Source organism: Crocodylus siamensis, chromosome 2, assembly GCF_052110815.1.
Source record: "Crocodylus siamensis isolate JL-2025a chromosome 2, ASM5211081v1, whole genome shotgun sequence".
Lineage (NCBI taxonomy): Eukaryota > Metazoa > Chordata > Crocodylia > Crocodylidae > Crocodylus > Crocodylus siamensis.
This window is the reverse complement of record NC_143396.1, coordinates 73213185-73240287: the sequence shown is the minus strand read 5'-3', so window position 1 is coordinate 73240287 and position 27103 is coordinate 73213185. Positions and strand designations below refer to the sequence as shown.

The window sequence follows — 27103 nt, the reverse complement described above, 5'->3', positions numbered from 1 at the left end:
GAACAAAGCCCGGGACACTGAGGCTCATAGCTTAACTACTCCATACTCTGGATCTGGCCCACATCTGGACTGCAAATTTGGGACAAGTAGCAGCAACACTAATTGCCACAACTAATGAAGCCAGAAATTTGCTGCCACTTGTCCAGCTGCCAGATTTCCAGCCCCGTGGGGAGCTCCACAGGCTGCATCTTTGACACTGCTAAATTAATAGAATATCAGTATATTGTTATTTTTCACTTTGGGGCATAATTTTACACCAAGTGGACTTACACCAGTGCATGACACTACATAAAACATTTTTTCCACTTTTACTAAAAAGTAAAGACAATTTATTCTACAGTAGGTTTACTTTGTACAAGTCTGTCCAGGGCCTCAATTCAATGTTCATGCCCTGTAACTGTTTCACAGTCTTCAAGTATGCTGGAAAATAGAGGAGAAGAAAACAAACTTAATCCTTCTCCAAGGCTGCTCCCACAAGCCTTTCTTCCTTCTAGATCCTGCCTCTTCTATTTCCCACCACACCTGACTTCATATTCTGGTGCTTTAGGTTTTCTGTCTAGCATTGCTTGATGTATTGGTCTGTTAAAAGTAATTTAATCTTTTTAATCTATGTCAGGCTAAGCCATCTTTACCACATTTCTTTACAGGTACCCCATCATTTTGTAAGAGCCATAGTGAAGGGCTGCCTCTATTCCAGACCCCAGTCTCGAGACCCTAGGTTGGACAGCTAACTGCTGTTCACAATTTGTTTCCCAGAGCCACTTCCTACTGTGTCTGTTCATGATTTGCTTCTCTGGCTTAAAACATAAAACCCTCCCTGGTGTTTTTCTACTGCTCAGTCCTTTTCCTTTTCTCTTATTTCTTTCATACAGCCCTTCTTGAGCTCCTTCATCAGCTTCCTCTTGGCAAGAAACCACTAATAGTACTTGCCTAATTTCTGGAAAGCCTCCACACAGTGCTGCCCTATCATCTCTACTTCCTTCTACAACCAATAGCCTGCCTCTTATTTCCCATCATGCCTGACTTCCAATCATACGATCAAAGTTGGGAGGAGAAATAGGCACAGATCGGGGTAGGCCTAAACCCCTTAAAAGTCCTTCACTGTTTGTAACAGTTCAACCTATCTACTGGCATATAAAGCAAAGCTTTCACAAAATATCCAGGGGAGGAAGTGCTGGAAGAATAGAAATAGAGAAAAAACATACCCAAACTTTAAGAGTAAATTATTCAAAATGTTTTAATATTTTCTTGGGAGAAATAACAACCAGCATCTCAACGTGTATTGACATGTTTAAGCTCAGTAATCATGTGTTTATATTGCAGTAAGCTTAATTTTTACCCCACTACTGCCAACTCCAAAAGTTCACAAGTCATGGAGTCAGAATTCCCCAAATGGTGAAACTGGCCCCCAAATCCTGATAATATTTTGATGTTAAATTTCACCTGCTCATATTCAAGAGTTTTGTAGCTGTAAACATTGCCATTTCTCCAAAATTTAAGGTGTAAAATGTTTTAGGCCTTGTGTAGGAACACTCACTAGCTGTCTGATTCCCCAAGTTATAATTCATTAGCCCTATGCTCACACCTTTATCCACATCAGTCCATATCCTCCTCAAACCAGCAAAGTAATTCTGTCCTCAGACTCCACATCTATTCTGCACCCTGTGACAGAGTCTGGTCAAACATTAGATTTCTTCTAAGATATCTAGCCACTGAAACCTAGGATGTACTAAACTTCTAGATAAAAAAGTCTTTTTTTAACTCTGAGACAACTGTAAAACTACAATCCAACTGCCTATCATCATGATCCAGAGATGACTACTAAGAGTGAGTTGCAATACAGTTTCAACAGAGTCATACTCAGAATCTCACAAAAGATGTGACCTTCCTGGCTTACAGCTTCTCAGGAATCACATGATATGATATATGTAAGGCAGCACAAGTAGACATGTAAAAGTTTTTCCATTTCTGATCACACCACCATTTTACGATAAAGGACATAAATGTAAATCTTTAGAACAAATAAAAAAAAAAAAAACCTTCCAAATGCAATGTCCTTATCTAGCTCACCTTTCCCTTGGAAGTCCTCCTGAATTTGGAAAGGGATTTTTACCTCAATGCTGGGGCTCCTAGCACAGGTCTCCCCTAGTTTAAGCTACCGAAGATGGCCAAAAGAGTCAACACAGGCCCATTCATAATTTGCCACTCTATCATGTGACTTCTTAATCAGATTCTCTCAGATGACAGCTGACACTTGTCAGATGACTTTATTTGCAAGGGAAAGGCAAATTCTCCCTGATAAACCCATTCTCCTTGGCAAGAGCTAGCTTATTATCTAAAGCAGTAGTTTTCAACCTTTTTAGACTTAAGGGACCCCTTTTTTGGCTTGAGGCATCCCTCGTTCAGTTTAAGGCATGCTCTTAGTTTTCACTAATTTTTTGATTTTGGAAAAATACAGGAGTTTTTCTGTTACAAGAAACTCAGAAAACCATAACAGCTCAGAACGTTTTTAACACACTTAGTTCTCAGTGGAAATCATGTAAATCATGTCTGCAGCTCTACTGGTGCTAAACTTGTGTGGTTCCTCATGATGCCCTTGAAAGGATCAAGATACCTCAGAGTGCTGTGGCACCCTGGCTGAGAATCACTGGTCTAAAAAAAATTCAGTAGTATAGCATATATAGTATAGTAACTCTTTGTTCTTAGCCTTCTACAAATAGTCCTTTATTTAGTACCATGGAAATTTTAGTACCATGTAAAAGTTAAAAGAACAGAGAAGGGAAAGGGCTAAACATTCAAGATTGGAAGTTTGTTCATGACTTCATACAGGGGTATAGGTTGTAGCTGTGTTGGACATAGGCAGACAAGGTTCTTTCGGTGATATCTTTTATATCTGATTTACCCAAAGAACCTTGTCTGCCTATGTCCTTAGATCAATACAGCTACAACCTATACCCCTGTACATGCTTCCAAAGCCTGACAAAGGGTATGTACCCAAAAACTAGCAAAGACGAATTTTTACAACTATCTGAGTTGGTCTAATAAAAGATATCAGATTTCCCCCCAAAACCTTGTTTGATTTCATTCAGAGGTCATAAGCTTCCTGCAGATGAAGATCCCCAACCCCCAAGATTCTAATTTATTAATTCTCTGTTCCCTCAGACCAACATATGTCCATTCTCCAGCCCAGCAATGAATCATGCAATACTAGCCCCTAGGTCAGTTCTGTTCCCATACCTATTCTGACTATTGATTCTACCTTCTACCCCCACGTATGTGAGTTTCCAAGCCTCAGTCTCTCCTCCTGGAAGTTCTTGGTTACCCTGCTCTGGCCCTGGTCAGGGAGTATCTGAATGAGCTCTTTACCTCTAATCTCTCTGCCTGGGTCAGGTATTACCAGTATGACAAAGGAATTGGAGAAGAACAGAGAGAAAGCATCTATTTTGCACAGGATGGAAGCGAGAAGAAAGAATTATCATCGGTGTTAGTGTTCTTTCTTGTTCTTTTTCCTCCTGGCTGTGAGGCTGGTTCGCTTCCCTCTTCCATCATTTTAAAATTTACTTTGGCTCTCAGAGGGGGAAAGTTCACCCTGACTGGCTCGTCTTTCCAAAGACGACAGAGGGGATTTTTCCATCCCATGCCAGGCAGAACTGAAATCAGAAATAATGCAGTCACCTCTCATGTCACCTCAAGACTGGCTCCAGCCTGGGCCAAGTTCAGTAACATTGTCTCTTCTTCATATCTGTCACCATCACATATGAAATCAAGTATCTATTTAGGCCATGAGCTCTTTGAAACAGGGCTTCTTCAAGCATCTGTTACCTTTCGGGACACTCTTACATAGTGATGGATTTGGAAAAAAGGAAAAAGAAATAAAGTTGGTGAGAGGGGATTATATTGCCACTTCCCCTTCCTAATTCAAGTTATGCTATTATAATATTATCCAACTTGCTTATGAAGGTTAAAGTGAAGGTAATAAATAAATATCATTTACCTATTGACGGCATCCAGCTCTGTTTAATATACAGGGAATGTGTGAGGAGCTATGAATCATGTCAGAGATTTAAAAGGATTACTGATAGAGAAGAGTGTAACCTTTATTCCAATGCAACAGCTGCACTGAGAAATTTCCATAATAACAGTTGCTTTTAATTACATAAGGAACTGCAAAGCCTTTTTAGCTTCATATCAATAATGCAGCTTTGATTCTAAAGTTGCTAAACAGATAATCCTGGGCCTTTTTGTTAAGGCCAGCTTGTGAATAGCAATGATTTAAATCCTAGTGTTTTAAGTCTGGGAGAATGGAGGGAGGAAAGCATATATTTTTCCCCACATGGATAGCAAAATTATAAATAATGTCTAGGAGCCATATTTCTTTCACATGAATGCTCCAAGAAATAGCATTGATAGCTAAATAAATACAAGGAAAAAAACCTCAAAAACTCAGGGACACTCCACAGGCACCAGACAATTTAAACCTTATTCCAACATCATCTGATAAGACTTAAAGAAAGAACTGTATGTCTAAAATTAGTCCATTTTGTTAATAAAAGCAGAATATTTTTTAGTCATTTGAAACCCCAAAAGTCAGTTAAAATCCTACTTCCTTATCTTCTGCTCTTCCAGCTCTTTTCTGATTGAACACTGGCCTCTGACTGCTTAATGCCTTATTCATTCCTCATTTTCTGGGCAGATCACTAGTTTGTGAAGATAATTAGAGACCCCTGCTATTCCTTCTAAGCCTTGAATCTTGAGGCTAATTAAAATGGAGTGTTGCACATATGCAAGCAGCTGATAAAGACTTGTAGCAAGGTACCTGGAATCATGGTATTTGTACAGCAGAGAGGCAAAAAGGTGCATATACTTTGTAGTGAACAGAATTTGCTATGCCTCTCCTTGTTTTGCAATGCAAACCTCAGCTAAACTGAAATAAAGCTCCATTGTCAGATTTTTCTGGATCCTATTATAAACATATGCTGTTATTTTAAATGTTTTTCTCATGGTTTCCTGGCTAGTCTAAAAATCTAGCATTTATTTCCTAAGTAAAAAATGTCAATTCTTCATCCCCAAATCCCCTTCTTCTACTTCTTGGTATTTTTCCTAGAGGATGCAACTCCTGATAGAGCTTAAGATCAGAGAAAGCAACTGAGAACAATGCTTTCTTTCACCTGGAATGGTGTGAATACAGTACAGGTATGGTGTGCACAGAAACTACTCCTGTTCCTGCTTTTCACTATGGAGCTTAGGGTTATTTACTCACATACTGGCTCTTTCAGCATGTACATATCTATGCTGCTGGACACTCCCTCTGAAATGATTTAAGTATTTTTGTGTTGATTAAAACTATTCCCGTTGGAAATAGGTTTAAATCATGTTTTTTTGCCAAACACCTTATCTAATTTTCTGCTAACTTGGGAGAAGTGTAGTGTGACAATACACATCAACAAAAGGAAGGTGCTGCTGGCACTAAATTGGACCCCAGAATGCAGCAGAACATCACAGATTCTATTCATGCAGCTATACTGCGTGGTTTGTGCTTACTTATCCTACATATCCTCAAACTCAATAAGTTCTCCTCAGTCCCTGAGGCACTTCCTTAGTGCTGTCAAACTTGCTTCTCCAAATGAATTTAAGCTATGGCCCCAAATTAGACTATACTATCATGAAAGGGTGGAAGGTGTTGTGCTAATGGATCCAAGTTCCGAAATGAAGAACTGCACTTTTACTGGAGAGGGGAGCAAAGAGAATCTGTCACTAATATAATTTATTTTTTAAAAAGCTTTTCTTTATTTTCATTTATTTTCTAAATTTCAAATTATTCTATTTCTAAGTTTAATATAGTCATGAACTATATTAGCTTATCTATACATATACAGCTCCAAAGTAGTCTTAGCATATTAGACATAGCAAAATGGAAAGAACAATTTTGGAAATACATGAGATTTTACCTATTATGGCAATGCATTCTTGCCTAATAATTTCTCCAGATCTGCTTTCTAATTCTACAATTACCATCAAAAAAACATACAGCATAACTCAATTTGTGATAGTCTGAGATGCTTGATTCTATTAAAATATTAAGAGGTAGCATTATGTTTTTTTTAAACACATACACAGATTTTGAATAGCATACACTATCCTCACTTGAAAATTACCCCAGATTGACTAGAATTATATCACTGTCAAAAAATAATATACACATATCAAAAGTTCTGTTTAAGAAAAATATGTGAGATAGGATGATAGACCTAGAAGGGGCACCCAGGTCATCAAATCAAGTTCACTCCCAAAGGCATTCATAGGAACATCCACTCCTGCCCTCCCTGCATACCAACTTAGTACAAAAATAAAGGCTTCAGAAAGTATAATGTGCCACAGAAAAACAGCAGTAGAGACAAGGATGCTATCAATATAGTGGGCTTATTCAGTGGCTGGGAACTAGTTAGATGAAGAATACCTAGATGAATGAACCGGCAGAAGCATATAAAGCCGGGGTCAGCGACTTAGGGCTCAGTGGCCATATCCAGCCCATGGAGTCATGGGGTCCTTCCAAGGGGAGAGGAGGAGGCTTTGTCCTCATTCAGCTAGGCTGCAGAAAGAAGTGGCAACTGGGTCCTAGTGCTCGCCTAAAATGGAACCAAGCTGGGTCACTGCAGCCCACTACTGGGAAAATATTAACAACGATGATGTAAAGCAACTAAAACACAAAGGAAAAGTCATGGGGAGCATTTTTTCAATCTCATAATCATAAACTTATGGTGAAAGAAAATTAATACCAGTATATAAATGCCTTCAGCAAGAAGAGATAGTGCTATAAAGATTGCTAGATTTATAATTTTCCTGAACATCTATGAACGCCTCTGTTATTTAAACTATAGTAATAGTATGTTATATTGTCTGGATAAAACTGGGATTAGTTGTGCTCACTTGTGTTATTTCAGTACAAGTCATGGAAGGCCCTAATGCCAGACTATTTAACTATGGAAAGATATGTATTGACAGTCAACTTGTGTACACAAAAACCTCTAGCACGGTTTAAACAGGGATGTGCCAATATCCTGTTTCAAATAACGTTCAGCAACTATAAGATCTGATCAGTCTATTGAAGGTAATTTATTAAGCTTGTCTCTATACATGGGCAAGTTTCATATTTATGTTTTATCAAACCACAGGTGGACATAGGCACGGGTGAACCAGGCAGCTGCCCGGGGCCCAGACAGAAAGGGGGCCCAAAAATGGTGAAAATGATGAATATTATTATCATTATCTCTGAAGAAGGGGTGCCCTGATACTAAAAGTGCACCTGGGGCTGCCAGGAGTCTAGGTACAGTGCTGTAGCGGACAAATCTTGTCAGTTACTATTTCCAAACTAGATGGACCAGGATACCCTATTGAGTGTATTGCTAATAAAAAATGAAATGATAAGGTGAGAACAAGAGCAGATTATGGATCTAGTACCTGACAAACATTTAAATCTAGATTTACAATGCAAGTGAGGTCACTTTGGGTGTCCATGTCTGAAACACTGAACCTCAGAACTTCCTCCCAGTTGTCATCTAAGCCTAGCAGCATTTACATTTTCAGCATCTACATTTTTCTATGGACCCATCTTTCTGCTACTGACCGTGTATGCAGCCAGGCAAGACTTGGTAGCACTGATCTGTTTGGTGACTAAACTCTAGTGGGATTCATACTCCAGGTCTTCTCCAGGTCTTGAGGTCTACTGATAGGCTTTTTTTCTAAATACACCTACCAAATCAGGTCTTGCACACCACAGCTGTCAAACGTCCAAGCAGCCAGGGACTGCAATGCCTATGGGTCACATGCGCAACGATCACATGCCAGGTGGGCCTGTGGCAGCTGAAAAGTATGTTTGTGTGATAAAGGTGCTTGCTGAAGGCTCTATGAAGATTAGACCAAGTGTTTTTGTATTTGTTTAGATATTAAGCTATATGTTGTTGCTAAAAGCCTAATTAAAGTTTAAGATGTAGTGAGGCCTTGTATAAAGTAAGGCCTAGTAAATTTAACAAAGCCTTAAAGTAGTAAGGCCCTGTAGCATAGTTAAAATTACCTTATCAAAGGAATGCAAGGCTTGTATTGCTATTGGTGAGTCTAAGGACAGTTGAAGTAAAAGGAATCTGAGTGGTCGTATGTTATCAGTGTCCTTCAGAAGCTATAAATTAGCTAGAATATCTGGAAACCATTCAGAAGGAAGATGCAGCTCTGTGAAAAGGATTAGTTAGCTGTTGCCTGGATCAGTGGACCTCGAGGAGCCCAAGAACTGCATATGAGGGTTCTTCCCAGCACCCCTCAGATAGTGTTGTCCAGGGACACCTGACCTTGCTGAACTTTGTGGAAAGGCTTGCTGTGTTTCAGGCATCAGAGGGACTGCCGATAAGTTGCCGACGCAAATTGCTTTTGTCTGTCATCGTTTGTCTTGTTACTACCTGTAGTTGTGTTTTTTTTAAGTCAATAAATCTTTCTTACTTTTCTACCCCTGACCACACTCTCAATCTAAACCCTTCGCAGGTGGCTGGGACATAAATTGGCTTCACGAACAGGACTGAGAGGCTCTGGTCCGGAGACAAAGGTTGGAATGGAGGGAGGTGCTTTAGTGGCTTTGCTTAAGGAGGTGATGGGGATGGAGAATCCCGGGTGGGATAAGGATAGGTTGAGACCTGCCTGGAGTGACCTGATCATTGGGCTAGGTTTCCTGCTGCTGCCCGGGGTAAACCCAGGAAGGGGTGCCTGTTGTGGCTGCTGGCCACATGCCTGCAGTTAGGGGCTGAAGAAGTCACCCAGCTCTGGGAACTGGCTGAGTAAGGAGTTAGAAGATGTGAGAGATTCCAACAGCACGGTGTGCAAAGTGGCACGGGCCGCTCAGAGCTGTTTGGAGACTTTGGAGAGCAGGGAGGGAAAAATTATGATCGCGCACATGGCCACTTCCCTCCAGAAAAGGGTGCAGTTGGCACAAGCTGTGGAGCCATCCTTCCACAAGATCAGACAGTGTCTTTATGGGCAGAGACCAGAAATTGAGCTCTGGGAAGATGGAGAGGAGGAAACTGATGATGAGCTTGGTGTTGAACCGTCCCCCGTTATGTCCCTGCCCAGAGGGAGGAACCTAGCCAGGTCTTCCCCGTGGTAGTAACCCATTCAGGGCCGCAGGGAGGGAATCCCCAGACAGAACTATGTCCATTTACCCAAGCGGAAATAAGAGATATACAAGAACAGCATAAGTCCAAGCCAGGAGAACCAGTGATATACTGGCTAGTTCAAATGTATAGTGAAGGAACTTCTGCAATTTCAGTGAGTAGAGCTGAAGCAGCCCAAATCATTCTGCACCCCAAGCTCCAGTTAAATCAGTTTGCAGGAGGTGATGAAAATGTTACTTTGTTTTCTGCTGTGCTCCAAGCCACTGCAGCCATTTATGGTAATATGGAAGAAGACCTTAGTCCTGCTCCTCACGCATGGGTCAATTTGGAGGAGGCTGTTTGTTGCTTGTATCAACTGGCACTAACCAAGATAATTCGTGCAGCAGTTTGGACTCGCACACCAGATGCAGAAGTTGGGACAGCACCATTGTGGAGGAGGTTTTGCCAACAAGCACCAACAGAGTGTACCTCGGCCTTGTTGGCCTTGGAGCCAGAGGCGGTAGATCACCCGGTAAGAGATGCGATTTGGCAATTAGTGCAGCTTCTACCCATTTTGCAGAAGCCAGGGCTTGCTAAGCTGACAAAAACTGCCAAGGCCATGGCGGTGGCCTCAGCGAAAGACAAACCCTCTGATCCCCCTGAATTGCTGGAAAAAGCTGGAGAAGGCTGGCCCAAGACCCTGTGAGCATAATTGTGGAAGGACTTGTTAGCTGCCGGTTTTAATAAAGTGCAAATTGATGGAGTGCCCACCAATGTTTTGTGAGGGCTGTGGGCTAAACACTGCAGCAGAAAAGCAAGCCCAAAAGCAGAGCCATCAGCGCCACCAGCAGGGTCACCGAAGGGATTTTCTGCCCTGAGGGCAGAACTGTCGACATTGTCCAAGACACCTGTGGGGCCGCCAGCCTCTACCCCGCCTGATCACATGGCCTAGGGAGTCCGGTCAACCCAACCCCCAAAGAGAGAGGCCACAATGGGGGCAATAGCCAGCTGTGGACTGGTATCTAAAGTCAATATTGGTCCCTCAATTTGGATACCTGTACAGATTCAATTAGGTAAAAGTAAAAAGTCAATTGATATGCTATTAGACACTGGTGCCCAGATTTGCATTTTAGATTCCGCAGATTGGAAGGGGGAGAAAGGAACCCCTTATCAAGTAATTGGAGTCGGAGGCACCAGATGACCAGGACATCTGGTCTGAGCAACCTTTGCGTTACCTAATGGCTCTAAGGTAACAGTGGTAGCAGTAATACTTAAAGGGGGACCAAGTTTACTGAGACTTAATGTACTAAGAGGACAGCGGTTTGCCCTTAAACAAGAGAATTGGCAGTTTGGGTGCGCAGTGCCTCACCAAGAAACAGAAGAAACCACTATAACAGCTGTAACTTGATGTAGCATGATCCCACTAACCCTGCATCCCATGAAAGGAGTACGCAGACCCCAGTATCGAACTCCCCCCGAGGCCACCCAACCTATCCAGTGTATCATAAGTCAGCAGTTGGAAAATCAGACTATTATCCAAACCCACTCTCCATATAACAATCCAGTGTGGCCAGTGCACAAGCCAAATGGAGGGTGGCGGCTGACAATTGACTTTCGAGCTTTGAATGCTAATACTGACCCCTTAACAGCTGCTGTCCCATCACTACCAGCCTTGACAGAAAGCATCCAGTGTTACGGACCCGTGTGGATGGGATCCGTTGATATCAAAGACAGTTTTTTGCCATTGCCATCCAGGAGAGCCACTGGCCAGTATTTGCTTTCACGTGGATGGGGCAGCAGTATATCTACACCGTGTTGCCCCAGGAGGGATGCACAGTCCCACTTTAGCTCATGCGGTTTTAGCTACAAAAGTTCATGAAGTTCAAGAAAAGTACCCCCATATATGCATGTGGCAGTATATAGATGACGTCATGGTAGGCAGTCAAGACAGGGAGGCTGCCACCATGGCCTTTGAATCATTACAAGAAAAAGTGCTTACCTTTGGATTCACACTGTCTGAACAAAAAATTCAAAAGGTAGGGCCCCAGTGTGAATTTCTAGAAACAGAATGGCAGAATGGGGGGCCCACAATACAAACTGAGGAGCTGCGAAATATAGCGGAGACCCTGACACCCACTAATGTGAAAAAACTGCAAGCCCAATTGGGAGCACTCAATTTTTGTTGTATGCATGTTCCTGTGTTTAGCGTATTAGCTCGTCCCCTGTATAACCTAGTAAGAAGAGAACTAAATGGGAATGGGGTCCTGAACATAAATAAATATGCTTTACAAGCCCGTAAAGAAGCAGTAACTGTTCATTCCTCCCTAGCAGCACGACATCCAGAAGGAGAACTTTGGCTCCATATAGTCATCTCAGAAGGAGAACCACACTAGAGCCTGTGGCAGAAACAGTCCTTGGAAGCAGAAGGAAAACCCCTTGGATTCTGGAGCCAAGGCTGGAGAGGGGCAGAAGCCAGGTACACCCTTTTAAAACAGATGTTGTGTGCAGCAGCAGCAGCCCTGGAAGCCACAAAAGCACTGAGAGGAGAAATGCCCACAGTTTTGGTATCTGCCACAGCTGAGAACAATCTAGCTCCATTCTCTTTGGAATTACCCTTCAGATACTGAAGTCTGCTATTAAATGCCCTCTGTCTTCTCTTCTCTAGACTAAGTTATCCAGTTCCTTAGCCCCTCCTTACACATCATGTGCCCCAGCCCCCGTAACCATTTTCGTTTTCCTCCGCTGAACTCTCTCCAATTCATATACATCTTTTCTGTAGTGGGAGGCCCAAAGCTGAAAACACTACTCCAGATGTGGCCTCACTAATACCGAACAGAAGGGAATAATCACTTCCTTTGATCTACTGGCAATGCTTCTACTATGCTGTTAGCCTTCATGGCAACAAAAGCACACTGTTGGGTCATATTCAGCTTATTGTTCTGTAACCCCCAGGTCTTTTTCTGCAGAGTTGCTGCTTAGCCAATCAGTCCCCAGCCTGTATCAGTGTATGGGATTTTTCCAGCCTAAGTGCAGTACTTTACACTTGTCCTTATTGAACCTCATGAGATGTCTTTTGGTTCAGCCCTCCAATTTGTCACACCACTTTACCTAATCATCTGGTAATTAAAGCACTCACCTAAGATGTTGCTGATCCTTGTTCAAATCTCTCTTCTTCTGCTGATTTACAACAGAGATTTTAAGCTGTTCTCTCACTTCCTGGGAGAATGCCCCAAACACTGAGATTTAAGGAATCTAGATCAGGATCTTTCTTGGTGTCTCCTGTTGAAGCTCTCCTTTTTTAATAGAAATTGCTTAAATATTTATTGAAGCAAGAGCTTTGCCCATAATATGAGAGCTACTGATGCTAATGCTAAGGAGGCTATTCCCCCTGATTGTAGATAGGTACCTCTACTAGCAGAAATCTTTCTGCCACCTGAACTAAATCACTTCTCAGCAGAAGAAGCTCTGCCAAGAGAAGCCACCTCACATGGTGGTTTGCTGTCAGAATGATATTAGCTGTGAGAGAGGATCTTTTCACACCCCCAGCTGAAATAGCTCTGCCAGTAGAACATAATAATGTAGACAAGGGCAGGACTCAGGTCTCCTATATGAAGGCACTATCCATCTAATTACTATACTGTCATTCTCATCTTCTTACTGACTCAATAAATATTTTATTTAACAAGGAACAATGGTCTCAAGTTGCAGCAAGGGAAGTTTAGGTCAGATATTAGGAAAAACTATCATGTAAAGGTGCGCCAATACATTGGTCCCATATTGGATTGGCACTGATATAAGGAAAATTGAGACTATCAGCAGTTGGCTTGTTTTGTTTGAGGTGGCTGATAATGTGGCCAATAAATGTCCTGTGCATGTGCAGTCACAATACAGCACCAGGCAGGCAGAAACACAGCCTGGCAGCATGGAGAGCAGTTAAGTCTGTTATGGTAACTCTGTTGTGGGGGAAGGGGCAAGGGGGAGGGAAAGGGTGTGGGGGGAGCAGACTGAAGCCCTTGCACTGAGGAGGGAATGGAGCTGGGGCTGGGACAGGGGAAGGGGCTGCCCAGCTGGGGTGGGACATAGGATGGAACTGCAAGCGGCTCATCCAGGGGCTGAGGAGGCGGGGGGGAGGCTCCTGCACATGCCCCCAGGAGGCATGTGGGTGAGTGCCCCAGATCTGTGTCCAGGGTGGAGTGGGCTGCCATTGTGGGTTGAGGCTGGGTCTGCGCTTGGGGAACGTGGCAGTGGCACTCGGAGGGGGGTTGGGGCGCTGGGGTGGGCGGCACCCACTGCTGCAGCCCCCCTCAAAATAAGCTAGGGGCTCACCTGCTCTAGAACTTATGCCCAGGCTGGCTTCAAGCATACTCAAAAAGACTCTAAAGGCTGCAGAGTCCTCAAACAATTGCTTCCCTAGGGAATCCATGACAAAAGGCCCCAGTTTCCTCTTGCTCTGAGTGTCATTTTGCAGAGCGCCAACAATGACAGTACTGTTATGTGTGCCAACATGATTCACAAAGTAGTCCCAAAGATTTCAATTAGGAATCCACATTGTAAATAATAGCATTCTGACCCATTTTTGCTCTTTCCAAGTTCTCTGCAACAGAAGAATTGCTCTATTATTTTTATGTAGTCAAAAAACAATTGAAAACTAAGAACTGGTATTTTGTGAGTTGTGCCTCGATTCTAGGTTCTTTGAGTGTTTCAAAGCATGAGTCTACATGGCGCTGTGCTTTACTACTTCCTTCCAAGAGGAAGTACTAAAGCATGGCACAGTATGGGCTGTTACTGCACCATGCGCAGATACATTTCCCAGTTTTGTATTGCAGTAGCTATAATTGCTTTGATTGCTTATATTGTTATTTTTCTTTTTTATATAATGAATTATTTAGCCATTAAGATAAAGTTAATCTTGTTATGATTTACTTTTTTATGATATTTTAATCAGTCATTATTAATGTTCTGGTATTAATCATCTATTTAAAATTTCCTATTGCTTAGCATAAATATATTTGATCTATTGGTTTCATGATTTTAGAACTTAATTTAGTATAAGGAAAATGCTTATGTAAGGTCTGTGGTATGTCTGGCATATGTAGAAAGAGGTAACGAAATAGTGAATGATATATGTATGTGACAACATGAAGGAAGAAAGTCCTTGCAGCAGGTGACAATAGCTTTCTGTGGTTTAACAGTTAAAGGTTGCAGCAATGCCGAGTCAGCAGTTAAGGCTTACCAAATACCCTGATGGCTAAAGACTGCAAGCAATGACCCCCCCTGAAGATTGCAGACTGCAAAGCCAGAAGATCACATCCTACCAATCCCAGCCTGCCAACAGGACAAGGAGGATGGCTTTTATGTCTGACTCAGCAGAATCCATTGGCTTGTATGGACAGCTATCACTATAAAGAATGAACACTTTGGGTCTTTCCACCTGCAAGAAGGAGCTTTGGGTGTGTCCAACAAGACTCGACTCCATCCCTCGTGGTCAGTCCGGCCAGCCACCAGACTGACCAGAGTGACTTTAGAACTTGGTAACACCTTAACCTTTGGAGGACTGTCTAACTATCTGTGTGTTTGTGCTTGTTTCTTTTGTATGAATGAATGAGTATACATGGGAATGAATGAAGCAGATAACCTTACTGTTCTTTATTCTTTTCATGTTGCATGTTTTATGTTCCAATAAACGCAGTGTTGTGACTTATCCCCTAGTAAGTTTCCTGCTTGTTTTTAATTCACACTGTATGCTCCGTGTGCACAATACTAGCTATGTTGCCATAGCAGTGTACATGCAGTGCTACGTCACCAGAGTGATGCACTGGAGGAGTGCATCACTCTGGTGACGTAGCTGACGATCATGTGTAGACCCATACGATCGCTATGTTGCTGTAATGTGACATGTAGATGCCCCCAAAGGGTGTCTTGAAACTAAAAAAGTTGAGAAGCACTGCTCTAGGTACAGAAAATAATCTATCAGTTATAGCAGGACATGTTATTTGTTGGGTACAATAATATTTCTTTACAAACTGGAAGCCTAAAATATTCTCATTTGGATCCAGTTTCAGTTAGCCATTGACTGAAACTAGGATTACACAAGCTGACTTTCAACTGCTCCTTTTGCCTGCAACCTGTTAATGACTGTATCACCGCTGACACTGATAACTGACTAGATCAAGTCAAATCAGTTGCACCATTTTAACTTGAAATAAAATTAAAGAAATTGAAATAACTGAAGAATTAAAGAATTTGAAAACTGGAATAGAATTAATCCCTCTGTAGTGATCAGAGGTTTGATTGTGATTTAATAAATTCCTCCTCCATTTTTGGCCTAAACAATAAAGTAAGTTGTAACAGTGCAGTTTGCTAATAGAATAAGAGAGACTTTCCATAGAAAAAGGGTTCACAATAAGTGTGCCATTTTATGTTATGGCGTAACTACCAAAGACTAATTTAACTTTGCATCCATGTGCACTGTGTATTGCCTTCAACACATCCAAACTGATCCAAGAATCTAAGAATAGATCACATGCCTTTAGCAGCACATCTATTTGGATTAATTGCATTAACATCCTTCATTTAGAAGGATTTGGAATGTTTTTACAAGGTTTAGAAAGGATTTCATTAGGATTACACGGTATGCAATTTTGAGTACATTTCACCCTTCAGCATAAGCTCCCTAGGCAACCATGTAATGGATCATGTCGGCCCCCGTTTATTCATTCTTATAGTCTTTTGTCACCCTAAAGTTGATGCCTGCATTTACTGTATATTTCTACTATCCCAGAAAAAGAAAAGATTGCATCTGCAAGAAGCATCTCACTTCCAAAATTGCCTTAAGGACTATTAGCCATAGGTGCCGACTTATTTTTGCTGGGGTGTGGGGGCAGGTCTAAGATGATGAACATATGTAAAATGTCATGCATTTTAAGTGACAGCCTTCTTCCCGAGGCGGGCTGGGGCCCTCAGGCCCCCATCTACTTAGCACCTCTGATTAGAGTAGAAAAACGAGGGATGCCACTTTCTTTATGCATATTTTAATTTTCAAGGAAATAGAAGAGACTATGTTTTAAAGTGATATTTAGATGTGATTTATGTTTCATTATATGACCCTTTGATTTTTTTTCCTCACTCTAACTTCCAATAACTTGTAATTTTTAGATATTTTCAGTTAATTCCTTGGGCTTCACTAAACTAGGGAGAATTGAAGTCACAAAGTAGAAATGCTATAGGAATTGAGAAATGTTTGATGTCAGCGGCTGCATTCTTCATTCTGTAACATCTGATTAGTGCCAGACTTAGAGCAACATAAAACTGGTATAGCAGAGGTATAGTTCCCTGCATAAATCTTTCACAATAGGTGTGACAGGACTGGCTCAAGGGCACTCACAGTATCTCCTAGAGCAGGGGTGGGCAATTATTTGTGTTGAAGGGTGACTTAAGAGTTATAATGAACTGTTGCCAAGTCAGGAGCAGGGAGGAGAGAAGGGATCCAGGCACATGTGTCCCGCATGCACGTGTGCCCCCTTACCCTACGTGAAGCGGAGGCGGACGCACCAGCAGCGGAGCCAACAGTGGGGGCTGCAGCAGCTGATCCTCCTAAGTAAGTGGGCAGACAGACCGGACGCAGCTGAGCTGAATCCGGAGGGGAAGCCGCCCGGATCCCTCTTAGCTGAGCTGGTAGGGAGCTGCACTCCCAAGCTGCGCCACGCGAAAAGAGCGCGCAAACAGGGGATGGGCTAGGGGGGACTCTCCCCCCCCAGGCCAGGGAGCACCTCCAGGGTTAACCCTTGGAGCAGACTCAGGAGGCACCGGATCCCCCCAGCGGGGAAGCGTAGGGGGCAGGACTGCCGGTAGGCACTTCCAGGAAGACTGGAGTGCCTGATTGGCTGTTGGGCCAGCAGCAGGAAATTCAAACCTCAGCCTTTAAAAGCCACAGTTTGACGTAGCTTCTGGCACTCAGGAGCCAGGAGCAGGGAGGAGAGGAGGGATCCAGGCACATGTGCCCCACACGCACGTGTGCCCCCTTACCTGACCCAGGTCATTGAGGGACCCCTGGCACGGCTTTACGAGCACTCGTGGTGCTCTGGTGTGGTGCCAGAGAACTGGAAGAGGGCCAATGTGGTTCCCATCTTCAAAAAGGGGAGGAAGGAGGACCTGGGAAACTATAGGACAGTTAGTCTTACCTCAATCCTGGGCAAGCTTTCTGAGAGAATCATTCTGGCACATTTCCACGAGGGGCCAGCAGGGGAGATTATGCTTAGGGGCAACCAACACGGGTTCATTAGAGGCAGGTCCTGTCAAACCAACCTGGTGGACTTCTACGACCAGGTCTCCAAATCCTTAGATGCAGGGGTAGCAGTGGATATAGTCTTCCTGGACTTTTGGAAGGCCTTTGACACTGTCTCTCACCCCGTTCTCATTATGAAACTCAGGAACTGTGGTGTCGACACTACACAGTTAAATGGGTTGCCAACTAGCTGGAGGGCCGCACCCAGAGAGTGGTGGTGGACGGGTCATTTTTGACCTGGAGGGATGTGGGCAGCAAGGTTCCACAGGGCTCGGTCCTCAGGCCCCCACCATTCAACATCTTTCATCAGTGACTTGGACGACGGGGTAAATAGCACCCTGTTCAAATTTGCTGATGACACTAAGATGTGTGGGGATGTGGGCATGCTAGAAGGGAGGAATAGGTTGCAATCAGACCTAGACAGGTTACAGGGGTGGGCGGATGAGAATAAGATGGGATTCAACACTGACAAGTGCAAGGTGATGCACCGGGGGAGGAACAACCGGCACTATACCTACAGGCTGGGGAACTCCCTTCTTGTCAGTGCAGAGGCAGAAAAGGATCCTGGAGTCATCATTGATGCCAAGATGAACATGGGCAGGCAGTGTGAGGATGCAGTCAGGAAGGCCAACCACACCTTGTCATGCATCCACAGATGCATCTCAAGCAGGTCCAGGGAGGTGATCCTCTCCCTCTATGCGGCACTTGTCAGGCCGCAGCTGGAGTACCGCATCCAGTTCTGGGCGCCGCACTTCAAGAGGGATGTGGACAACATGGAGAGGGACCAGAGGAGGGCCACTCACATGATCAGGGAGCAGCAGGGCAGGCCCTATGAGGACAGGCTACAGGACCTGAACCTGTTCAGCCTCCATAAGAGAAGGCTAAAGGGGGATCTAGTGGTCTGTTACAAACTAGTCAGAGGGGACCAGCAGGCATTGGGGGAGTCCCTGTTCCCCCAAGCACTACCAGGAGTGACTAGGAATAATAGTCACAAGCTGGCAGAGGGTAAATTCAGGCTAGACATGAGGAGGCGCTACTTCACTGTCAGGGCAGCTAGGATCTGGAACCAACTTCCAAGAGAAGTGGTGCTGGCTCCTACCCTGGGGGTCTTTAAGAGGAGGCTAGATGAACACCTTGCTGGGGTCATTTGACCCCAGTACTCTTTCCTGCCATGGCAGGGTTCGGACTCAATGATCTGCTCCGGTCCCTTCCGACCCTTACAAACTATGAGTCGGCACCCTGCCCCCCGACCCGCAACAGCTCATCAAAAATCCCTAAGATTACTATACTGGCCTGGGACTCCTATCGGCAGGACATGCTTGGCCGGGCACATGGGCTGGGGCCGCAGACAGGTGGAGAGTGATGTCCAGGAGCGGGACAAGCGGGGTTGTGGCCAAGAGCCATGATCTGCTCCCTACATTACAGATTGTGATGGGTCTGACGTGGGAGAGGGTGGAGTGCATGCCTGTGACCCAGCCCCTGCACCAGCACAGACATGCACGGGCAGCCCCAGTACAGTACAACTGTGGAGCAGTGCAGCCAAGCAATGTGAGGCAGACCCAAGGGATCATGACCATGCCTCATACTGCCAGGTTGTGCCACTCCAAAGCTGCACTGTACAGGGGCTGCCCACAAGCACCTGTGCTGGGGCAGGGACAGTGGCAAGCAGGTCACAAGCATGTACTCTGCCTCACTCCCAGGTCAGGCCGGTCAATCTGTCATGTGATTTGGGGAGCAGCAGATCATGGCTCTGCCCCAGCCCCAGCCATGTGCTATGCTGCAATCCTGGCCCTGGGCCTGGCCTTGCCTTCCCATCCCGCTCCCAGATGCCCCTCCCTGCCCACCCACAGCTCCATCCCATATGCCCAGCCAAGTACACCCTTTCCCCAATGGTCCCAGCCGGTTCCCATAGAGACAGCAACACCATCTCCACCTGGCACCCCAAGCAGTGGGTGCAAAGTGTACAGATCAGGGTGCCCAGACACTAGAACCAGATATGACAGAGGCAGCCACACTAGCAGTGGTAGCTGGCAGAAGCCATCGCCACTGAGGCTGTTGGGAAGCAAAGTCCAGCCATCATGCCACCTTAGCCATGCATTGCACAGCACTGCACTGCACTGCCCCTATAGCAACAAGCCAGTCCTCCAGTTACTTAAAGACAAAATACAGGATACAAACATAAACACTTCAATATGTAACACAGGCTTGTGCCCTCACCTTGGATCCACATACACAGCATGCTCCCGGCTAAGGACCCAATTTCCTGGGTCACTACTGTACATAGGAACTGTTCTCTGGTCCAGAGAACAGGATCTAACTAACTGCCCAACTTCAGGGCTGCGCTTTTTTTCCCTTTTCAGTCATATGGCCTTATTAACTCTGTTACTGATCCTAGGTATCGCCCTTTGGCTCACTTAGCTGCCTGCTCCTCTTTGCTGCAGTTTACACAGCAGAGTTACTTATTCCACAGCTGGCCTAAACACAGTTGTCTTCATGTAAATGCAGCTCTAGCCTGCTACTCTCCCATCTTGAAGTAACAGGGGCCTTGGTCCTCTCTCACACAGGCAAGAGAAAGGTATCATTTAATTCTCTATAACCCTGGAGAACTAGCAACTTAAAAAAAAAGCCAAAAATATCTCTATCTAATTTTCTTCCCTAATCTGACTTAAATGGAATGATGTACATGTCTATTTTTATGTGCAATGGTGATTTAAAAAAACGGTTTGAGGCATTTTACATCTGATTTCTACATGCAATTATTGCACATATACACATACAAATTAAATTACAGTCTATGCAAATGACCACATAGGTATATAACTTATTGCAGTATATGCATATATACCTTGTGGACACCTAAATGAAAAATTAATTCCTAAATGTTCATAGTAATTGGTTTCCAGCGATTTCCACATGTATTAACACCGTGCATCAGGATGATGTGTTCCTGTTGGTAAAACAGCAGAGCATATCATCATGAAAAATTCTCAGATCATCAAACCTGTTCTTTACTATCTGGAAATAGAATTAACCTTGGAAGAGGTTGTTTTTTATTGCCAATGGAATTAGCAGAGCCAAAACACAGTTTTGTGTCTGTGTTAATGGCAACTATTCACTACAAAATTATAATTTTAATGAACAGCCATGGGGAAAAATACTAAAGGTATATTATTTGTATGTTATTGATCAGCATCTGGATAATACTAAAAAATTCAAAACAAAAAAGAAGAAAAAGAAAATCTACCTCTATCTTTCAAGTGAATAAAAAGTATAGTGCTAAAATCCAAAAGCAACAATTTTGGATTTCCTAAAACACTAAAGTATTGGAGTTATCACAACCACTGGGACTATTGTACTTACTACACTGTAAAACAGAAGCAGTTTACATTTGTGTTCTTGACTGCACCTCCAACATGATTAGAAAACTTTATAATCGGTCATTTTGTTTAGCAACTGTTGTTTATAAAGTTGTTCTCATTTATGTACTTGTACTTTACATTGTGGAAGAAAAACATACTGATTTACAAAGTTCAGTTTTTTGTATTTGTTTCAAACCATAAAAATGTCAAAGTAGTATCTCTCGTAGTGCTTTTTATTACCTCCCTTCTCTTCATAGTATTCATATCCTTAAATGTTTCTCTTAATGTGAACAAACTCAAAACGGTTCAGCAAGTATCACCAACTGCTTTAATATAAAGCTCACTAATGATGTTTTGGATATACCTAGAGTTGAGTGTGAAGTGGAATGAAAGTGCATGTGAAGGGTGGGTAACTACAGATTCCCTTGTTAAAATTAATTAGCTTGTGTAAAAAGAAAATGGTAAGAACGAACAAGGTCGTTATTATATGTTTCTTGTTCAAGCTGTGGATGCACCTACTTTCTCTGTAATTGGATGTGGCAGTTAAGATGTTGTAACTTAGCCAATCAACTGAACATTTTAGAAGGATAATTTCCCCCATTTATGAAATATCCAATTATGAACTACTTTTTCTTGGGGGGAAATTACATCTGGATGATCAAGTAAATGGGAGCTGACAACCTTGGTACTTTTTAGGTGTCTAAATATAGGACCCTGACTTCAAGCATCCTTTTTTTTAAAACCTTGGTTGGTATGGGGACAGCAGAGAAAGAGACAGCTGAGTATCATACTCTTTACCTAAACAATGCTGGCCTCTGTTATCTTAAGATATATCAGCTTTTAGCTAGTGAATTTAATTCTTTGGCTAGCAATTATTTTCAAACCGTGTTTTTTGAGCCTGTTTTCAAACATTTTTTCAGTAATTAATATCAATAACTCATGGACAAGCATGTTATTAAAAGAACACCAGATATTTTGTGACTTAGACAAATGCTTTTGTGAATTTCAAAGGCATCATAATGTGGCTATGTGTGCCACAGCAGTGGGGCCAAACTTTTTGGTAGATCTCGCACCCTGCCCCAAGTGCCAATATGATCCCCTTTCCCTGTCTGATCTGCTCTGCTTTCTGCCCTACCTGCTGCTGTGCTGCCTGTCCTATCCCCAGCCTGCCCACATACAGAGGCTGCCTGTACCAGTTGTGGCATGCATACTACAGGCTGGCCACCCCGAGCTACAACATCATTCCCTCTCTTTTTCCCCATACGTCTTTGTGGGTATGGTGAGCAGTATAGCATAGTCTTTATTCCTGCCCAGAGCTATTTCTATCTGGAAAACCACAGTGGTTGAGACCTGCTTGCAATCTCTAGCCATCTAACTGGTGGTTGGTCTCTGAGGCAGAAAGACATTGGTTGTGTCTACATGGTTGTGTTCCATAGCATACAATTATTACTTTCCTAGACCCCATGTCTCAAGATGTATGTTATTTTATTTTTTTCAGTAGGTTTGTTTATACTATCAGAGAGTATGGTATACTGCTACCTGGAACAGGTATACAACTTTAAAAGAAAACAAACTATTAGCAAAGTTATCTGCATGCCAAGTATTCTGGCCCACTTTGGGGGCAGGGGCGAAAATATGGTATTTAGCAGTTTATACATACTTGGAATTGTATAGGTCTCTGGTTGTGTGGGAAGTCTGCAAGCCTCCTACTATATATGCATGTGCATTATTGTCTAGTGCAGGGGTGCTCAAATCCAGCCCACGGTGCTCCCCATGAGTAATTAACTGACACCCCTTTCCCACTGCCAAATTTCCAAGCCCTCCCTAGCCATATTGGGTCTAGGCCAGCCTGTTGCCTCTCAGCCAGATCCAGCCTGGGCCTTTGCTACGTGGTTGGATTGGGCACAGCCAGGGCCTGGGCTGTAACAGCACAGTTGGATCAGGCCCAGGGATGGACCTGGAGATGCCCATCCAGTCCACAGGGCAGAAAAATTGGCCATCACTGATCTACTGTTTAGCACAGACTCCTTCATGTAAAAAAATTCTTAGTACCATTTCAACTCTTGCCCCAAGTCACACTATTTGTCAACGTCATTTTAATGATTTCTTATGTATTTGTCCTTAGTGTTTATTAACACACATGCTGGCATACTCATGAGATGGCCATCACATTATCATATTTTAACATGATCAATGCATATTTGCCAACAATTTTGGTTCTGCTGATACTCACCTTTCCACCCTGAGCTCCTGTCTCTCTACCGCTTATGTCACTTTTCAGGGAATCATACAATAACTTCCAGAAACTACCATTGTTTAGTATTGCTACAGAAACAGAAAAAGATTTATACGGGAGCCACCACAACTGGAAAAAAAGTGATATGACATGTCACTAGTTAAGCAATAGTCGAGCCCCTTTATGGTGGAATTTCCCACTGTGGAGCACACATCCGGTGTGCTGTGTTCTGGCTTCCCCACCACATCCCATCACAGTTGCCACTCCTTCCTCCCCACCATATTGCTCCGTGGCTCAAGGCTTTGTCTGTCCCCTGAAATTGAACTGAATTAGTCACTCACTATGCTTGTTTAACTTGGTAAACCCCTTCAGGTGGCACTTGAAATTGGTTGAAGAGCAGCTAATGTGCGCTTAGTTGGATATTCAGTTTAATTCCATGTTTTACCAATTCCAGCTAAACTGCTGTGAGGCAAGCCTGGGAGGGGAGCCACTTGGCTCTTGACTTCTGAACATTTATGAAAATTTGTGGTACATCATACATTATGCTCACTTATACTTGTCTAAATGAGGAGAATTAGGACGTTTCTTGCATGCTTTCCCCAAGAACCATGAATCTTATTACGATAAACTAGCATAAGAGATATTTGTAGTATTAATTCTGCTATATCATTCATCATAGCCTTCCTTAAAGAAGAGGCCACTGGAGACACAACTACTGATTTCTTGGAACAGATAAAAGAAAAACAGGGAAAGGAGTTAGGGTCCTAGGTTTATAATGAGTGCACGAAGGGGAGACACCAAGCACAGCATGCCGGACAGTACCTACTGTAACACTAGCCATCAAACAAGTCCAAGGAACCAGTAGACACTGTCACAGGAAAATCTTAGATATATGCTGCCAACACAGAACTGGAACTGACATGCATATTTGACTCTGTGAATGGAAAGTTCCAAGGCTCACCCAGCCCTTGCCCCCTGGGTGACCTGCGGACCTGTCAATCATTGTTGACCTACTTCCCCCCCGCCACGCATGCTCAGACTGTGTCAGCTTCTGACTGAGAGCATGCTCAGTCAGAACCTGACATGATGTAATCAGACTAGAAACTTCTCTGCGGAGAGTGTTCTGATTGGCCACTAAATTCTGATAAAAGTTCAGTGACCCCCTCCCACGGGGAGAGACCCGGACCCAGCGTGGGTGCGGAGACTCCTGTTAGCCGAGACTGTCTCACAACTGGGGAGACCCGCATAGCTGGAGACAGAGGCTGCCTTGGCAGGGACTGTCCTCCAGTTAAGCCCTTGGGCTTATCAGTCTCCTTCTTCATTTGGTGTTTAGTGTCATTCGTTTCTACTTCGTATACTGTATTGATCTGCTGGCTTACTTACCTTCATTCTGACCTTCGACCGCGATTTCGGATCACCCTCTTGGACTCTGTTGATAACCCGGTTTCTACTTATCTGGCTTGGATTGACCTCGGCTTCCATCATTGATCACGATTCGGCTCATCCTTACTAACCTGACGTCTCTGCTGCATCACCTCCCGGTTTTCGACCTCGGCTTCTTCCACCAACCATCCGTTTGTTGTCCATCACCTTGGACTGGCATCACAACAAGTTACAGTTTTGTTACTGTTCGTTCATGTTTCCCGTTAATGAGCTGTTGACCAGCCCCGAGACTAGCAGTGGGCAGCCGCACCTATCCCTGAGGATGCACCAGGGGTAGAAAGCAAGGGCTCACTGTGAACCTCATGGGCCAACAGACCCCTTCGTTATTTTCCGTTGTTTAATTGTTTTACTGTAACTGAAGAAAGCACTGATACCTATGCCTCAGAAGCGTAAGTCTAATAAATCCTCTCTGTTTAAAACCCGCTACGTATCCGTGTCTCAGAGCTCCACGCCAGTAATCCCACCCGTTCATGTCCAATTTGCCACCGCCTGGCCGCACCACCGTGACCGAGACAGTGAGCTTGGCTCACCAGCCGCGGATCCTCAACAGACCCTTTTTTTTAAATATATGTATTTCATGTTCCAGGTCAAATTAGCCAAATCAGTTCCAAATCATACCAATTGAGCAGACAGAACTCAATCGTTCTATGTATGGCGCTACACTGGCAAGCATCCTGCATCCCAGACTCTTAGCCTGGGACTTCAGATACTCCCAAACACATTGGTAGGAATCCTACATGCAGGCCTGAGCTAGAGGTCTTCGGATTCCCTCTACACTTCATCTGAGCCAAAAGGCTGGCACCTACTTTGTATGCATATTGGTCCAAAGCCTAGACAATGCCCACCGAAACTGCCCTGAACAGGGCTAGATTAACCCTTTATGGGCCCTAGGCAGACAAACATGTAGGCCCCTACTTAATACTGTATATTTCTGCTACTTAATACTGTATATTTCTGTTACTTTTTTCACTCAATAATTATATGTAAAATAAGCGCAACTGGGCCCATCCTTCACTTAGGGCCCTAGGCATGTGCCTAGTTTGCCTATGCCCTGGCTGGGAGAGGTGAAGGAACAGCAGGGCAGGAGTTTGTTTTTTTTTAATGGAAATATTTTCATGTTCTGAGCAAAATCAATTCCAACTCCATGAGTCATACAAGACCCGTATGTGGCTCTGCTTCCTCCAAGCACCCTCCACTCCCACATGGGGCTTCAAATGCGTTGGCGCGCATACTATGAGCATCGGAGGCTTTGGGTTCGGACGCCACCGAGTTTCGCTTGCCCTCAGCCGTACAGCCACAGAAGCTAGCTACAAAGGAGTCTCCCAGTTCCATAAAGTTGGCGTATAGCCAAGATCTTCCCGCCGGAAGTGAAAACGGCATTACCACAGTCAGGGTACTACCCCCTGCAACTAAGAAACCCACTTGAGTGGCCACGGTATTTCTCCTGCCAGGTAAATGGGGCAGGATACATTGACCAACACCCCGTGCCCGCCCTGACAGGACCCCAGGGTGCTACAGCACCCAGCTGAGACCGACGGGCTTGTGGACTCGGCATCCTCAACACACCTGCGTGGACAAAAGGCGCCAGGTCACGGCGCAGGGCGGTGCTGAGGGGAGGCGGTGCCGCAGCCGGGACCGCGGAAGGGGCGGAGCCGCGTGCGTCGGGCGGGAGATTTGATTGGAGCGGGCGGACAGTTTGGAGTCGCAGCCATGGTAGAGGGGCCCGGCTGCGCCCTGCGCGGGGAGCAGCTCCGGGCCCGCGTGCGCCGCGGTCAGGCTGTGCGGGGCGTGCGGGGCAGCGCCGTGTCGCCGGGAGCCGCCGCCCGCCCGGGGGTGAGCAGGGCTTGCGGGGGAGGGCACCGCCTGGACCCTCTCGGCAGCCGCAGCCAGGCACCGCCGCGGGATGGGGAAGCGGCACCCCCCCTGCCCCGAGATATGTCAGTGCCCTTGCACCCGTCCCGCGTCCTGGCAACAGCGTCAGGGCCGCGGTCCCTGCTCGGCCGAGGCACGGGGCAGCCGCCCGGGCAAGACCGTCTTTGCCTTGCCCCGCTTGTCCCGCAGCCTCGGGGTAAAGGAGGCCGCGGCAGACATCCCGGCCTGTGGCATCCAGCGCCCGGCGGGACCGCAACCAGCCCTTCCCCAGCCGCTCGGTTTTGAAATTGAAATTTGTGGGGCGAGGCAGAGAGGCCAGTAGAGAGCGAGGCCTCTCTAAGCCTGCCTTGTTCAGCCGTGAATCGGAGGATCCCAGAAGACAAGGGTCCGATGGGACCTCAGGAGGTCAGTGAGTCAGACCCCTGCTCAAAGCAGGATCAACCCCAGCTACAGCACCCCAGCCAAGGCTTTGGGTGTACAGGCAGTCCTGAGACTCACCACACAACCTGTTTCTGAAAACCGCGTCTTAAGTCAAAATGTTGTAATGCGGAGCTGATTTTTTTTTTCCCATGGGAATGATGTTATAAATGGGGGATTGGTTCCTGAACCAGGTCTGATCCCTTATTTTTGCCAAAAGTAACCCAGAATGTTGTACTCAATCAACTATAGATGAGTAATATAGCTATATAAATGTATTCAGGGCTGGGGGGGGAGTTGAGGTGACCGTCCCAGGCCCCATGCTTTGGGGGGCCCCCCATGGAGCTCGGTGGAGCAGCCA

General features: G+C 44.7%; 1 protein-coding gene and 1 long non-coding RNA gene across 2 annotated transcripts in view; one reads left to right on the top strand and one right to left on the bottom strand.

Moving 5' to 3' along the window:
• LOC149870394 (uncharacterized) overlaps positions 1-26039 on the bottom strand; it is a 123413-nt gene extending 97374 nt beyond the window's left edge. Inside the window, exons 1-2 of the long non-coding RNA XR_016440439.1 lie at positions 26020-26039; positions 24525-24606 (exon numbers count right to left, since the gene is read on the bottom strand). This is a non-coding gene — a long non-coding RNA (uncharacterized LOC149870394). The remainder of the gene's footprint in view (positions 1-24524; positions 24607-26019) is intronic.
• An 88-nt stretch (positions 26040-26127) lies between these two features.
• The window catches only part of NEIL3 (nei like DNA glycosylase 3), a 53857-nt gene continuing 52881 nt past the window's right edge, over positions 26128-27103 (top strand). The window contains exon 1 of the mRNA XM_090036149.1: positions 26128-26286. Within this exon, the coding sequence (XP_089892275.1) occupies positions 26164-26286 (123 nt within the window). The 5' untranslated portion in view covers positions 26128-26163. The remainder of the gene's footprint in view (positions 26287-27103) is intronic.